The sequence below is a fragment of the Drosophila grimshawi genome, unplaced genomic scaffold, assembly GCF_018153295.1.
Source record: "Drosophila grimshawi isolate 15287-2541.00 unplaced genomic scaffold, ASM1815329v1 contig_311, whole genome shotgun sequence".
NCBI lineage: Eukaryota > Metazoa > Arthropoda > Insecta > Diptera > Drosophilidae > Drosophila > Drosophila grimshawi.
The window spans coordinates 347,843-365,555 of NW_025063098.1; the positions used below are offsets into that span (position 1 = coordinate 347,843).

General features: G+C 38.1%; 1 protein-coding gene across 2 annotated transcripts in view; it reads left to right on the top strand.

Moving 5' to 3' along the window:
* LOC6563216 (homeobox protein abdominal-A) overlaps nt 1-15,731 on the top strand; it is a 28,219-nt gene extending 12,488 nt beyond the window's left edge. Inside the window, exons 5-6 of one of the 2 annotated variants that reach the window (XM_032737431.2) lie at nt 13,857-14,080; nt 14,225-15,731. In XM_032737431.2, the coding sequence (XP_032593322.1) occupies nt 13,857-14,080; nt 14,225-14,608 (608 nt within the window). In that variant the 3' untranslated portion in view covers nt 14,609-15,731. The remainder of the gene's footprint in view (nt 1-13,856; nt 14,081-14,224) is intronic. The other variant, XM_001990738.3, reaches the window with a different exon arrangement.
* Nucleotides 15,732-17,713: the final 1,982 nt, after the last annotated feature.

Genomic DNA, 17,713 nt, shown 5'->3' on the forward strand with positions numbered 1-17,713 from the left:
CAACCGGTCTCAATTAGCTCATTCAAGACAAGCTCTTGGCTGTGGCATGTAATTGCGGAACTTTTTATTGGTGCTGCTCCAAACCCATCCGTGGCCCAGGCAGTCTGACGGATTTAGAGGGGACTGCGTGGAAATCGGAGTCGGCTCTGGCGCGGGGGCATTGGGGAAGAAGTGGCGGCCAAAGCCCTTGGTGGTTTTGTGTACGTGCTGTGTGGTTGCATTTCGCTTCACAGATCGTTTGATATTCGAGAGTTGGCTAACCCTGCCCCATTGCCCCACCCGTCCCTCGGCGCTGGTCAGCTGAGTCGTTTGTTTGCTCTGTAAATAAATCAATGTGGGTGCTGTTGGAGTTGGAGTGTAGGTAAAGTCATTTGCGCAGTTTACAACACTAACAGTCGTTGTTTGACAAGTAATTAACTCGATTCTCTTCAATTTGCCCACATATGTTTTTTTTTTATTGCCTGTTTGTTGACTACTGCTGTGCTCTTGGCCTTAATTACTTATGGTTATTACAATGGGCTATTTTACCGTTGAGTAAAGAAGGTATTTGATTCATTGAAATACCGCTCGTATTTATAATTGGCCATTTTTTCTCATTTTCAATTAAGTGGCACATTTTAATTATTAATATATATATATTTTAATATATCATTTCAGAAAATCACATTTTTCATTCCCACTACTATTTTAATTTTTATATATACCAAAAGATAAAATGCTATAATTAATCTTGTATATTATGAAATTAGAAGATGTTTTGTGGACTTTATATGTCAACATTATTTCAGTTTTTATGTCATGTATTTCTTATTGAATCGTTTCATGCCAAGCATAATCAATATGTAATACAAAACAAGCATTTCATAAATACTATATACAGATCTATCAGTCAGTAGGCGTATATACATATATACATATATATAGTGAGGGGGTGCTGATGATCTGAAACCTGCTCTATCTGTAGACAGTCTGAACGCTTCACTTGGCTTTTCACCTTCATTGAGATAGCATTAATCGCGTGCTAAACAATAATATTCATTATTTTTTATTAATTTAACATGCCATAATCGTAACTCATGATAAGTGATCGCGTTGGGGATTTAGGGTCACAATAAGGCGGCACTGAATTAAATTGACAACAGTCACTGTTCCATATTTAGTTTGAACTTAAGTTCTATTCGTTGTCAAATCATCCAAATCAGTAGCACAATGCGCTCCTCTCAATTTCAATTACAATGTGTTTTTTTTTGATCCAGCACTAGCGGATCTATCTCTACACTGCACTCGGAAAAAATCACCCTGAATTATAGATAAACACTAAAATTGTAAATTCGGACTAAAAACTAGAAAGTTCTTCTTCAAATTTATTAAAATTAAAAAGCCTTGTTTTCAATTTTTCATAAATTTAATTATATATAATAATTGAAAATATTTCTAAAAGGTAGCAATGCAAAAGGTTTCTTAAATTAAGAAAATAGTAAGCTTACTTCAAATTAAATAATATGAATATATAAACTATCTGAAATGTTTTTATTTCTGAATTCTAAAAATACTAATGTTTATTAATAATATAAGCAGCCGAAAATCTAATATTAGAGTTCTGTCTGTTCATGTATATAAAAACAGTCACTGAAAATCAGACATATTTTTTCAATATTTAAAAAACAAACGAATTCTGAATTTAAGTATATTAAGTCTGTTTTACAAATATATCTTTTGAACAATAAGCTGAGTCACCCTTGGCGACAATAATATGGAGAACCTCTAAAGTTCAGGGCAATTCTTTTCCGCTGAGTGTATATATGCATCTGTATTTGTAACTGCGTCGGGCCTGGTCGGGCCTGGCCGACGCAGATAAACTCCGTTGCAGGCCACGGCCTGTGGACTGGAGCAACCACTTAACGCCTAGTTGGGTCTTCAGTCAGTCTCTCGGCGTCAATCCGTGTATTTTCCTAGCTGTCTGGCTTGCTGTGGTGGGCCGCGTGAGGAGAGAGCTGAAATTTGGTGTCCCGTGTCCGTCCATCTGTCCGTCCGTCCGTCGGACGCTGCAAGGGTTAATTTATGAGGCGCGATAAGCGAATTCCATTTCGTTTCGGTTTTGTTTAATTTCCGATTTTCTGTTGTTTTCTTGTTTTCATTTTTTTTGTTTTGTATTTTTTTTATTTTGTTGTTTTTTTTCTTGTGTGTATTTACATTTGGTGTTTTCCATCTCGCTCTGTTCTGCTCACACTCACGCCTCTCGAGGGCGTGTCGCTGGCAGTGGGCGGGGTAAATGTGCGACACCGTGTTATCGGCACGTTTCGTGGCGTATTTTCTTTTCCCCGCTCCCGCTCCCCTGCTACAGAATATTTCAAATGACACGTTTGCGAATGCGAGGCAGCAACGGCAACGGCAACGGCAACGGCAACCAAAACCCGACACCCTGCGCCAACCCGCCCGCCTGCATGGAGTTTTTAACTACCCTCTGTGGCTATTAATCGCGGTTTTAATGCCCAAGTGGCGCAAATTGGCAAAAGGGTTTGAATTACACACACAACACAGAACGAGAGCACTGCAAACGGGCCCGGCTGGGTAACTGAGAGTTAAAATGGCAACCAGACAGACAGGCGGAGGCTGGCGCTTTGTCTTGCCACACACACACACACACACACACACACACTTCGCTTCACTTCACTGGCAGACGACATGCAAATTTGCAGACGAAATCAAATTAAAAGCGCACACGTTCCACAGACAATAGCCCTTCGGTGCCACTCCTGCCTCGTTGCCCCCAACCAGCCTTGGCTGTCATTCCAATTTAAGGTTTATTCGTCCGTTCGCACATGTCGCAAATCCTCGTCGCGAACTTTTGCGTTTTCATTAATTTTAATTATAATTTAAATTTAGTCAAATCCGCACTAAAGTTTTATTTCAAGTTGCTGTTTAAGTAAATTGTTGTTGCTGTTACGGTTCACTTTAGGTGTTATTTGTGTTGAATTGTTTTCCACGTCTCGCGTGCTCCACTTCATTTCCCAGCCATTTTCCGCATTTCGCACCCTGCGTGACGGTCTCCATTTGGGCCGTGGATGTGGATTTCACGCTGTTGTAATTGCTGTTGGGCCTTCGAGCAGCCACCATTAATTAGTGCAAGTAGTCGTTAATATAAATTTGATGGCGATATTATACACGCCGGCTAATGCACTTTGCAATTCTTTTAGTTGTTGCCTGATAAACTTTTATTATGTGTGTCTGAGCTGCGATTGCGACCATTATCGTTAGCGATATGAGCCATATAATATACATAGAATATCGTACATATGTAAATAATTAAGTGAAAAAAGCCAATTGATGATTTCAACAAAAATCTTACGCTTGTTGTAACTCTAAGAATTATTAATCATGTTTTGTGGCTGTATAATTCCATCAATAATGCTTATAAGTAATGAGTTGGACAATATTCGAATTTGTATTATCCAAATACGTTACAGAATTACCTGCCTGATTGGCAATCACGCTGTTTTGAAAATATTATCCACATGAAAGAAAATTAAAAAACAAATTGCTCTACAAATTTCAAATCGTTTAAAGTTGTATCAACATAAATCTTAGCTTTGTGCGATTTGCAAAGTTGGAAAGACCAACAATTAAAAAAAAATATAGCCTGTTAGTGCAAATAAATCTTTTTAATATCCCGAATTTTTTTTATAATTTAGAGATAAGATAATAATAATTATTTTTTTAATTTGTAATTTATTTGTTATTGAAATTTAGAAGATAGAGAATGGGTTTCTGTTTTCGGCTGTCTGTTAAAATTTCTGAAGTCGAAAAACTTGAAAATGTTACGAAAAAATTGTAGAAAGATGCAAAGTTTCTTAAATTACTTTTCAATAATCTTTAATTAAGGACTCTTTTCCAGAAAGCTTATAAATCGTATCGTATATATTAAAATACAAGTGAAAGAACATTCCCGTCTGGGAGTCGATTCACATTTTAGACAAAATTAAACTAAATTATTCGAGCTAATCTCACATTTATTGCAGAAAAAATCGAAAATTGTTAAATACATTTTAGGTGTAAATATTGAGTTGTCATAAAAAAGTAAATAATCTTCATCAATCAAGTATGAAAACTTATAATTTGGTGTCTCATTTGTAATTTTTGCATTTGAAACGATCATTCTACCTGATGCACAACATAATCGGTGTCTTATTATCACTGTCTTTTAATTTGATTTCAATATTTACTAAGCAAACAATTGAAAAACAGAATTTGCAAACTCAAACATATTGGAGATGCTTCCATGATGAGACTTAATATATAAAATCTACTTGAGTACTCACTTTAGGCAAAAAAAAAGTGGATTCATATTGGTTTACATTTCAAATAGTTCAATCGGCATTAAACTTACTTACAAATGTGGAACGAGTTATAAAGAAACATTTTATAATGTGCAGGAAATATTAAATAACCGGCTAATGCTGCTTCTTTGTTTCTAGATTCCCCTTATAAAATTAGTTTTCTTTCCTTCTTTCAATTATAATAATCTATTGTTGCTGAAAGAAGTAAATCAACTTTCCTTCTACTTCTAATGAACACATCATTTTGGACACCTCTATCATAATTCCCTTTAGACCTTTCATACCTTTTATCTGTAAACATAAATTCCAGTTTATGTAATTTGAGCTTGAGAGTACTTTTTGGGGGTAGTCAACAATCGATATAGGTATATAATGTATAAGAAGATGTTACCTGGTCTTGGACGCCATTTTTAGGATCTGCTCTCATGCAACCATTAACCAAAAGAATGCAGTCACAGATGCAGACACACACACACACACACTAAGATGCGTATGTGTGGGTATCATGAATCAAGTTTGTTAGCCAACAAAAAATGCTGGGGAAAATTGAAAAAGTGGATAATGCATGAGCTGAAGCGGCATTTGTGGTCTGTGGTCGTCATCTGAGCAGCTATTCAGCCGGCCAACAATTTGGGCACCATTGACAGAGATAGAGGGAGAGGGAGAGGGGAGAGTGTACTTGTGTGGGTGAGTGAGCCGATGGAGCACACACAGGACCACACCTCAAACAAAAAACAAAATGCCAGGCAGGAGGACCACGACAATATGAAATTACAAGTATTGGGCAACGGGCACATTTAAATTTCTATGCGAAGGCCTCGGTATGGATCCGGGTTCGGTAATCGGAATGGGAAAGGGAATGGGAATCGAGGCTAAGCATGAGTTATGTGCATGGCTAGGTAAATATAGAACCCGCAGCAAATGCGTCGATCAATCGATGTTTTTTATACGAATTTAAATGTCACGTTTCTGAAGGGCAGGGGAGCAACTCGCCGTGCATTTAGGGGGGAGGGGATGTGGATGTGGGATGGGGAAACATCACCCCTCTTGGAATGGCGATTTAATACGTCATCGTTCCAAGCCGAAGTCGCGCAGCCCACACAACTTAAGTTATGGGCAACATCTGCTCAAGTTGTTCGTCGAAATAGAAATTCGAAATTCGTGTTTGTTTTTACCAAGTGGCAACAGCGCCGGTTTAGCTCTGACTATTGACTATTGACTATTGACGGTTGCCAGTTAGCAGGAGGAATGGAGAGCGGGTTCTTTACTGTGACGATATCGGTATAGATATCGACGTGTTCAGTGGGCCGTAAACGGAATGGAAATACTTTTCTCACTTCTCACAAAGCAGCAGAGTTGGTCTAATTTTCAATAGAAGTCGATATAAGGTTGCCAAGGTTCATAGAACGCACAAATGAACTTGGCAACAAACAGACTCAGACTCAGACTGAGACTCAGCAACAACTACCCAATGAAGGCAATCAATTTCAATTCAGTTTCTTCGCCTTTGCCGAAAGCCAATGAGCCATCCAAAGGGCAAGACGAGGCCAATTGCATTCGTCGCTGAACCTTTTTTTATTTTATTATTATACATATGTGTACGTTCTGTTGGTCTTCTCTTTTTCTCTGCCGAAAAGTGTTGACGACCCGGCGGCTACACACACACACACACACACACACAAACAAAATACACACACACACACAGACATATTGGGCACCACTCCATTGTCATCATTGAGAGGCCGTTGATTGTCGTGTCGATTCGCGGCGATTTTAATCGCAACTGGTGCGCATTAAACGCCTTTCATTTGCAATTAAATGGAGCCAAAAACACACACAATAATACACACACACACACACACACACACACGCACACACATACAGCAAAGTGTGTTCAAGTTGAGGTCAGTTGGCGACGCGTGGCCGGAAGCTGCGGCTACAGCAACGACAGCTGTCAAGCACAGACCAGCCCAGACCAGAGCAGAGCAGACCAGACCGTCATTGGCAAAAATCTTGCGGATTACCAATTCTAGACGCCTAATGCCATTTATAGGCCATCGTTACAAATGTTCCAGCTGCCCGAATGGAATCCGTTTGCCTTGCCTCCTTGCCTACTTGCCTCCTTGCCCTCCTGTGCCTCCGTGCCCAGCTTGCGCCGTCTTCTTGCGGCGTCTGTCCAAAATTAGTTCGCACTCCCCCCGGGGCAAGCCAACAAATTTATCGAAACTTTCATTCGGATTCGGGAGAGGGTGTGGAGCGCCAAGTAGCCCTCTGATTTTGCTCGCCTTCTTTAGCAAGGTTTTTGCTTTCTCGTTTCTCGTTTCTCGGTTTTCTTTTCTTTTTTGTTGTATTTTTATTCGCTTGGTCGTTGTTGTGGTGCGGTTTTCTTCCGTTTTCCCTTTTACTTCTGGCCATATATTTTTCACATTTATGGCTGGTATTTTGTCTTATCACACCCTCGTCTTTGCAGTGCGTGCAAAAAATATCCGACCTCGTACGCATCCTTGTCGTCGTCTGTATTCAGTGTTGCTCTTCTTCTTGCGACTCCTTGCTGAAACTAAGCACAGGAGGCTTGCGAAGTGGATGTGTGGCTATGGTGAGCCCGCCAACCACCCACGAGATTAAAAATACCATAAAGACAGTAAGGGTGAATGGCTCTAATGGCTGCCGTTGCTCGTGTTGTTGTTGTCGTTATGCGCTGTTATCCTCGCTCCCTTTCGCTCCTGTTCCCCGTACAATTTAAATGTTACTGTTGTCATGGCTTTATGCATGCGTGCAAATATATATATACACACACATCGGTCTGGCCCTAGAAAATAACAGCCCCTGTTTAACAGGAGGTACGCCTTCATTACCATTGTGCAGAAGCTGTCTTTAATGTCAGCGAAGAAACATATGCAGACAATTGTTACACACGCAAATCTGTGGAACTAAAGCATCAGTAATTGTGTATAAATCTTGAGCTGCCACATTAACAATATATTTTCAACAGATCTTAATAAGTTTCCAAGTGACCTATAAACAAAGTTTATCGGCTACATAACAACTCTAGACCTCAATTGTGATCGCTTAATATAACTTAATACAATAAGAATAAAAATATACTGAAACTATCCTGTTTTATATTTTGTTATTATAATATAATTAAGGCGTACTGAAAATTATATATATAATTTTCCACATCGCAAAAAACAAAAACATCATTCAAGGTGAATTATATATTTTAAAAATATTTCATAATTTGGCACTGATATGAGAAGCTACACAGATCGATCACAGAAGAAAGTTTTAGTTTAATTAAATTGTTTGTATTAAGAGGAAAGGAAGAAAGAACTGTGATAGGTAGATTTCAATTATATTTATATTTAATAGCACAAGGAACTCCCTTGTAATTTATTTTTCAACCGATATAAAAATAATTATGACAACTATTATTTCTTTGATAGTTTTATAATTGAATTGATTTCAAATGCATTTGATATATTTATTGCTTTAATAATCTCTATTTATTAAATGATCTTAAGCTTTAAGAGTCGCAGTTAGAGTAACTAACTTTATAAGTTAACTAACTATATAATTATTACTCGAATGTAATGTTTTTACTTGTCTGTTTTCAACGTCGCCATTTTGGTATATCTATTCAAAACTATTTGGAGTGGTTACAATTTAATTGTGAACTTTCAAAGTGGTATTAAAATTGATTGACCAAAATATATATGCGATATTGGCAGAATATAAATTTAACTTCTGCAAATATTACGTATATTTTCTGGTAGACAAATGCGCCTACAGAACGGACCATTTTCCAGTTTGCCATGTATTTTTTGAATTGAATGTTCAATTTAGTTTATAATTTTAATTGCCATGCTTGTCAAAATATTTGCTGAAGATAAGAGTGTCAGTTACATAAAATGTTGTTGTAGATATGAAATGTATTTATTGCCTATGCCAAACTTCGAACATCATCAGTGTTTGCATAAACTTAAATTGTCTTCTGTGTTTGCATATCGTTACATGAGATAAAATCCATTGGGGCCCCCCAGCATTTATTCTACATTACTTCCTTGAACTGGCAGTTGAATTTAGCAACCAACCGTAACAGCAGCAGCAACAACAACACCAGCAACAACAACAAGAGCGTGCAATTCCAATAATGGCGCGAAATATTTGATGAGAATATATTAATCCCCGAGGAGCGAGCACTTAATGCTTGATATTATTTGCAACAGCAAAAACTTGCCACTTGGCGCAGGCCCAAACCAGACAGATAGCGACGCCCTGCCATATATTTTTCAAGATTAAGCACACAATTAGCAATTTATGCTACTGCTGCTCCTGCCGCTGTGCCTGGCCTGGCCTGGCCTGGTGTGGTCTGGCCTGGCTCTCCGTAAGTTGCGGGGAGTGCTGGGGCTGGTACGGTGTTGTGGAAGAGGCGGAGGATGAGGGCGTGGCCGGATAGCAATGCTAACGAAAACAACAACATTGGCAACGCGTTGCACATAAATTGCACAAAAAGCATCCCCGGTCCTTGGCCTGTCGCTACCAGGTTGTTCGGCCTCGCAGCAACTCACCCCTCACGAAACACGCACAACCCCCGCTCCCCTCCTCCTCCTCGTCGTCCCCCCACATACCTCCCACATTTTTCCCTGTCTTTTCCCGGCTTGACTTTAGCAGGGAATGTTGCGCGTCTGATTAAATTTAAATAAATTTAATAAACATAAATTATTTGCAGCGGCAGCAACAGAGCGGAGCATCAGCTCCTGCCACCCTCTTAGCTTGGAAATAAATGGCGGCGCTTACCTGCCCCGCCCCCCAATTTGCGAACGCCTTTATTCTGAGTTTACCTCGCATTCTGCTAAAAGCCGAACAAAAGACGCCAGATGTTGCCCAAACGGAAGAGAAGCAAAAGCTAAAACAGACTCTGAGCGGCTTTTCTTTGAAACTTTAATTAGTCCTGGCTCGCATTTGCATATCCTGGCATATAGGTGGTCCCTGGGGAGGCCATTTTGTGTCGTGCATTCACCAAATAACACTGCAATTTGTGCTAAACACTCAAAAGATCGTCACAAAACGCTTTGTCAAAATAATGAATAAAGCGAACTCAGAAATCAGAAATCTGGGAGCCAATTTGGAACCAGTTGTTAAGACATCGATTCATTTTGTATTTGTTGCTACATCTGTGTGCGTGAGAATATATATATATGTGTGTGTGTGTGTATGTCTGTATGTATGGGTGTGTGCGTTGTGCGCTGTTGAATGCCTGATGTTTATTTATATATCTTTCAACATGCCATCCGGGAAGTTCGTTTCGAAAATGCATACCAAATACAAACAAATCAGTATACAACATACGAAACCCTCCACAAAATACATTGAGCAGTGAAATATCCAGCCGAAAGTATAGACAAGTCCAAGTGATGCGATGTTATGAGATGTGAGAAGACAACATTTTTCAAGATTCAAATGCCCAGAAGGAGATCGAGAATTTAACTTGTAGGATGTTAACAAATCAAACTAATAATTCATTAAACAAATTGAGAAAACATTTAAATGAGCACAACCATTAGCCATGTAAAATTCCCTTTCCTATAAGCATTCTTCTTCACACCATCGTTTAAATATTCATAAAAAATATTTAATTTATTTTAATATTAAAATATGTTAATCACATATGATAGTTATAATTTGAAGTTGTTTCAGATGGGAAATAATCTTACTGTGATATACGAGTACCTGCAAAATCCATATCATAAAGTCTGCAAATGTGCTTCAAGTCATAAAGTCTACTGATGTTTAATATTAATATTTTTAAACTTACTTCCTGCGGGGCTATTGTTTTATTGAACATAAATTTCCACGAAGATTTCTTGTCGAATACACACAAATCTTGGGGTTCGCAAATGTTCAAGTTCTGTTTGTGTTTTTCTTTGCAAAACTATTGCCATCAGCATCTAAAATCTTACGAAAACAAACTTTTGGGTTGCCAAAAATGTTGCGCATCAAAAGACAACAAACAATTGTTACTAAAACTTCAGCAATTGTCAGAATTCAGAATTCAGTTGCAAATCATGCAAATCATGCAAATTATGGAACTTTTGAATATGGACGCAATTCCAATTAATTGCCAACAACAATTACAACAACAGCAAAAGCCACTTTGCAAACAGATAAAGCGACACAGAAACATTGGCCACAATGTATCAAAGTCTCAAAGTTTGTGTCAAACGATTGTAAATTTGTTTATTATACATCATAACAAAATCGAAAGCATAGAAAATAGAAACAAAATGGTTGTTTATTCCACAAACAATTTTGTGTCGCTTGCTAAACAAACGAAGCCGTTGATAGCATTCTCAAATGCACACACCGAGAATTGTATGAACATATGTATATAAATTTAGATACTGTTTGTCTGGGTGCACAGAGATTCACGCATATATACATATGTATATGTTTCCCCATTTCCCCATTTAGTATTTGCTCTAACACTTTCAGCCATACACAATACTTATAACGTACTGTTGTGTCAATATGTGTGTGAATGTTTATTGAATTGTTTTTATGATTTTAATGTCATCATAAGTTTAAGTATGTATACTTTTATGATTGAGACTTGTTTATACGCGTCGCAATTTATGGAACTATTATTTTGAATATCATGAATATTTTCAATTGTTGCCGAGGCATTCCCTGATAATCTCACAAATGCAATCTGCAGCCCTTTTCAGTCTGCAGTTGCAGCCACGACGGTACTTGGCCAACGCCAGGGCGTCTGCAATGGTAGCGTCTGTAGAGGCCACAGCTGTGGCCAGCTCGCTGGCTGTTGGCCTTTCGATTTTCAGAACGATCCATAACTCAGTAACATATTTTAGACGCACAAAAGTTTCGGTCAAGCAATGACACATCGCCAGTCAATTGCAGCAAATGTTTATGGCCAGCTAATTGATTTTAAATTGAAAAAAAATGGAAAATGATTTTGCATGAATTGTGCAATAAACCGGTTAGCTTGGGATTGGGATCGCCAGTCGCCTGGCTTAAACTTGATTTCTAGTTACCGCTAATTAAATGGCCATAAATTCATTGACTTTTATCTGTGCAACGGAGATGTAAGTCAATGAAATATAAAACATTATCAATTGAAAAACAAATTTGCATTTAACTGAATTGTCTGTCAATATGCTTTAAGTATCTAAAGGCTGACATCAAATGTAATTTAAATGCATATGTTTTTATATTCACATTTATTGTTTAATTATATTGCATATATATTCAGATATACAATTATCATCGATACTATTTTCAAATTGGAAATTTTCAAGTATTTTTCATACCAATTCAAAATGAGTTAATTTAAAGTAAATCTAAATCGAGCATGTCTTCAGAGCCTATGAACCCTTTTTATTCCGTCATCAAGTAAATGTTTTGTAATTATAATTATTCCATATGACAGTATAATGGTTATCTGTGTATCTGCATCGATAGAGACAATTGCATATTACATGTTTTATGTGCTCAGAGAGACTTTACTATGCGAAAGTTAGCCATCAATATTAATGTGCATCTCTGCGATGGGTGCTACAGTGTGATCAAGTTGCAAGTTGACTGCATTCAGTTAATACCTCAGGGAATGGGTCGGGGGACGGGGTCGACAAGAGTCGTCCATTGACGGCCATTACAAAAATCTGCCGTTGACTTGAATGAAAAATCAATATGTCTCGCACTGTTTCAGAGATTGAGTGCTGGCTCTTTGGCCCGCAACACCATCTGGCTCAAAGTGCGCTCTGCTCTGCTCCGCTCTGCTCTGCTCTCAGCAATTCAGGTTTCGCTTGGCTCGCTCAGCTGTGCGCCGACTCACCACCACCAACACCACTCAGAGTCACCACCAAATAACAACGGCGACGCTTACTGCTCTCTGCCAGCAACAACAACAACTACAACAACAACAACAACAGTCGTTGCCATGACAACGCTCCCGCTTTCTGAGAGTGTGTGTGTGTCTCTGCATATGGCTTTGTGTGTGTGTGTGTGTGTGTGTGTGAGTGTATCTACCTGTCGGACCCATACGCGAAGGCAGCCATATTGTATTCCAGCACTCCTGTGCGCAATGCAGCCATCCCGCTCGCACCTGTGCGCCACCATTGCGAGAGTCGTAAATCTCCTTTAGGGGCGAGTGTGTCCTGGGAGTCGTGATTTATGGGACGAATTGTAGCTGCTCATTGTAGCGAGTAAATAATTTAGATTAGTTTAGCATTTTTGTGCTCTGTCTCTGCTCCTTGCTGGGGGCTGATTGGAATTCAAGTTGTTGTCAACTGGCCAAAAGCTCCTCAACAATATTTTTATGACTCTTGCCTGCCACATTCCGGAATTCCATTCAACGCATCGAAATGATAAAACACTCGCATGCAGTCAATATTATTTTGTTTATTTATTCGCCACTTGGAATATTTAATGCAAATATTAATAGACCTCCTTAGATTTCCATAAAGTACAACATTTTGTGGAAATGATTTACAACTCATGTGGAAATGTGGACGAATGCACCTTTCAAAATATTACGCAAAAGATGTCCCTTTGTCCGTTGTTGTTGCAAACTCGCAACTTGCCAAACCATAAAAAATGTGCCGCTGACGTGAAAACCTTTCACGAAAAAACAAACTCAAAATAAAATAAAAGGAAAAAACGATAGGTGCTGTCATAAAACAGCAAGCGGCAAAAGTGAGCCGTGGCCTGCAATTTGCAGATAGCGAAATTTTGATTTCCGAAACATAAACACGAAGCACATTCCCATTTCAGTTGCCTTTCTCTCTGCTGCATCAGCCACGCACCGTCAAGCAAAAAATTCGCACAGGTAGCGTGAAAAATTACTAAAAAAAAGAAAAATAAAAATAAAAAAAGTCAAAACAAAAAATAAATCGAAATCGCAAGACAAAACTGCTTGGAAAACATTTTCTCATCCCAGCGGGAGCTACTGTTGTGAATTTCGCCCCTGGTTCACCCTTTACATGCCATGCAATCGGAATCAGTGCCCGGCCAGCCGACAATCGACCCCCAGGGAGATAATGTCCTGCCGCGCCTCGCACTGTGTGGCGCTGTCGACTGACGTAAGAGACGTTCGCCCGGTTAGGAGAACTGTTTATTTTCCTCGTAATTCGCAGCAGATGATGCAGGGCACTCACTTTCTGTTCCCGTTATCGCTTTCGATCGCATTTCCCCTTTTTCTTTAGCGCTGCACCTGCAATTAAACAATTGCCAATCTGGCAAAGTTCTTACCTGAGCTTTTGAGTTCAAAGTGGCTAATGGCTGCACACAAATTAAGCGCCTTATTGCCTGATGTGAGGCTGAAACCCGTTCACATAAGGCGAGATTCCATTTGTGGCCGGGCGACATCTTCTTCGCAGCTCGTTAAGAGTGTCCAAAAACAGAACCAGAATCAGACCGGCACCGACCACTTGAGCTGTGTGCGTGACAATCGTGACTAACGCTGCTTTTTTTTCTTATTTTTTTTGTTGTGGTTTGCAGGGCCCAACGGATGCCCACGTCGCCGCGGCCGCCAGACTTACACCCGCTTCCAGACATTGGAGCTGGAGAAGGAGTTCCACTTCAACCACTACTTGACGCGGCGACGACGCATAGAGATTGCGCACGCCCTCTGCCTGACTGAGCGCCAGATCAAAATCTGGTTCCAGAACCGGCGCATGAAGTTGAAGAAGGAGTTGCGTGCGGTCAAAGAGATCAACGAACAGGTAAGTTGACCTGATTTGCATAACGGAGCGATAGCTATCGCATCTTAAAATGAGTCATCAGAGAATTGAGGAATTGAAGAACACCTACTGTGGACAGGAGTTTAATGTGCTTTTGTCTTGAATCTTTTCATGTTCCTTTGTTAGGCACGACGCGATCGTGAGGAGCAAGAGAAAATGAAGGCTCAGGAGACGATGAAATCCGCCCAGCAGAACAAGCAAGTGCAGCAGCAACAGCAGCAGCAGCAACAGCAGCAGCAACAGCAACAGCAACAACAGCAGCACCAGCAACAGCAGCAACAAGATCATCACTCGATCATTACACACAATCCGGGCCACTTGCACCACTCCGTTGTCGGTCAAAACGATCTCAAGCTTGGATTGGGCATGGGTGTTGGCGTTGGCGTCGGTGTCGGCGCTGGCATTGGTCCCGGCCTGGGAGCTGGCCTTGGTGGCAATCTGGGTATGATGAGCGCCCTCGACAAGAGCAATCACGACCTACTCAAAGCGGTCAGTAAGGTCAACTCCTAAATGGGCCGCCGATCGTCAGTCAGCCACAATCATTACCGTCATTGTCACCAGCGCCACAATCCAACAACCACCGTCATCGCCATCGCCATTGTAATCGTCATCGTCATCGTCATCGTCATCGACAATGTCATCATCATCGTCGTCGCTTGATGTCTATAGTTTGGCGTCTTTTCGTCTCTTCTGTGTAAAAGAAAACAAAACAAAACAAAAGTTGATAACATAAATACGTAATGTTTTACATAGTAAATAGTTGTTTAAGTCTACATATAACGGATATACCTACATATATAGAAACACACAGTACATACATACTTGTACATATGTATGTACTCGCATGCAAACACAGACACATGCAAGTTCAATGACTGTGCACAGTGGGTCGTTGTCGATTTGATTGAAAGTTGACAGTTGGGCGTTGTCAACACAAAAACTAAAGAAACAAATTTTAACTGCAAAGGCTTTAATTATTTTTAAAACAAATTACTTTGTTTTACTCGCAGATATTAATTTATTTCACATTATAACTTTGGCAGTGTTGCCTATTTGATAGACAGTATTGCCCAAAGATGTAAGACATTCAAGTTTCATTTCAATTTCCCTCATTTCCCTGTCATTTCGGAGAATGACCATCTTAATTTCAAGCAGCTACAATCAATCCCTGCCCACTGTGCACATCGTGGTAAAATTAATGAATACATCGATCTATAAAAAAAACAAACAAAAATAAAAATAAAAATAAAAAATAGCGGTAAATGCTTATGTAGTGCTTTCGAGAGCAAAACGCTGAATCTGAGAGGTTCGCAGAAAGGAAACAATGATTGGAGATAACCATGTGAATTGAGCTATATTTTATAGTCAAATAGTCAGATAACCCCGTGAAGTTGCCAGTGGCACATTGCCAAGGACAACAAAGCGAATAGCGAGTTCAACTGTAAAATTATTTGCGACTGCTGTAGGATTACATATATATACATATACATATACATATAGTATGGTAAAGAATCACGATTAACTATGTTTATGAATATTATGGAAATATATATATAAATATATGTTTGTATTTACAGATATGATACCCCTACTTACTAATAGAGAAATAGATCGTATGTACGTTTTGTACTCATATATATTTATTGGAAATTTTTGTGTTTATGTTTTTAATCGAAAAACTCTTCCAACGTTTTGTTTATTGTGTTGTATGTTTTTGCAGTAATTTGTTTGTATGCCAATGCTTTTAAATTTTGCTTAGACGAAATCTAAGTACAATAGTTCCGTCAATGCCATATTAATATTAATTATAATACCAGCTAAATGTAAATCATGATAAGCAAAAATAAAAAAAAAAACAAAACGAACAAAAATAAATTTAAAAGAAAAACAAAAAAACAAAGAAAATGAAAAAGAAAAAGAAAAAAGCGCAAACATTTCCCTATGTACAAGTATAAGTGTATTGTAATATGTAACAAACGGTATGCAACATACCCAAAAGCATAATCACGATTTAAAATACGTAATAATAATATTAACTATAAAAAAGGAAAAACAAAATAAAATAGATGTCGATTTGCCAGTGACTAAAATGTTTTCAACACATTTCTGTGTGTAATAAGCGTCAAATGAAATGCGCTAAATATTACAAATTTTTAACTTTAAAATACGTATCAGCTTAAGGTTGCAACAACAACAACAACAACAAAACAACAACAAAAACAGAAATAACTGAAATTACACTGAAAAAGAAGAAGTAACAAATTACAAACATTGAGCAGGCCAAGTAAAAGGAGCCTGCTAGAACCCATATACGTAGAGTTTTAACTTCCCAAAATAAAATTAAATTAATGTAAACAGTGAGAGAAGAATTACAAGATGATTTAAAGTAATTAAAGTAACAAAAAATTAAAGCTAAAAATGAAGTATATTTATTTATCGTAAATGGAGCGAAGCAAAACTTTCACATGCATATTTACAAATACAAACGTAACGATTTAACGACAAATATATATTACAAATATATACAAATATGAACTTATATATTCTTATATATGTATGTAGTACTGTCAACATTAAACGCAGTCATATTTCGCGCACATTTGTCTCCAGATGTGCAGGATTAATTCCCTGCGACATCGTTGGTCAAATCCTTTCCAAATTCTTTATGCTTTCGCTTTGTTTTTCCGGCATTGGCTCAAGTGATATTATTATACTAATTAATGGGCACGTTATGTTTTTAGTAATTTGTTATGTATGTAGTATCCACATCCAAAAAATCTGGAGAATCCTTCTGCCTTTTGTTTTGTTTTACAATTTGAATGAATACAATTTTGTTGCATTTCGCTTCTCGATTTTGGTTGCCATACAAACATTTATGGATTTGTGGAAGTTTCAACTTTAAATAAGTTTAGTTTAATGGCCTAGCTAATTTGCTCATTTTTCTTAAAAGAATATTTACGTTATCTGCATACTTTTTGTTTTAGTTAAAAGCAAAATTATTACTGCTAATTTTAGTATAAGTTGTGACAAATTGTGTAAATTATGATATAATGCGACTTTTCAAATGAATACGAAAATAATTAAAATCCTATAGAAAACTTGTTGTTCTTATTTCGCACGTCTTCGACAAGCAAACACCACAAAACTATAACAAAAACTATAACAAGAGCCCATCCAAGACATTGACCGGCCTGTCAGGGTCACAAAATATTACGAGAATCGACTAGCCTAAAAACTAACAACTTATATACGTAGAAGTCAACAAACCTATTTATTAACAAATAACACATATACAAATAAATTTAAAAAACAAAACGAAAAAACGATACACAATTTTATTTAATCAACTACAATGCAAAATCGAAATACATTTTCGAAACAAACGATAGAAATCGTCTACACACATATACGTAATTGAATGATATTCAAACTTTATGAAGGACTTACAAGTGTATTACAGATAGAGATATAGAGAGAGAGTGATGTCTCACAAATATTTAAAACGCAGCAACTCTTGCCCAAATATTTGTAAATAAATGCAGTGCAATGCATAAGTTATAAGAAAAACCAAAATAACAATTACACGATTTGAACGGACTTCTTCGCGCTTAAAAA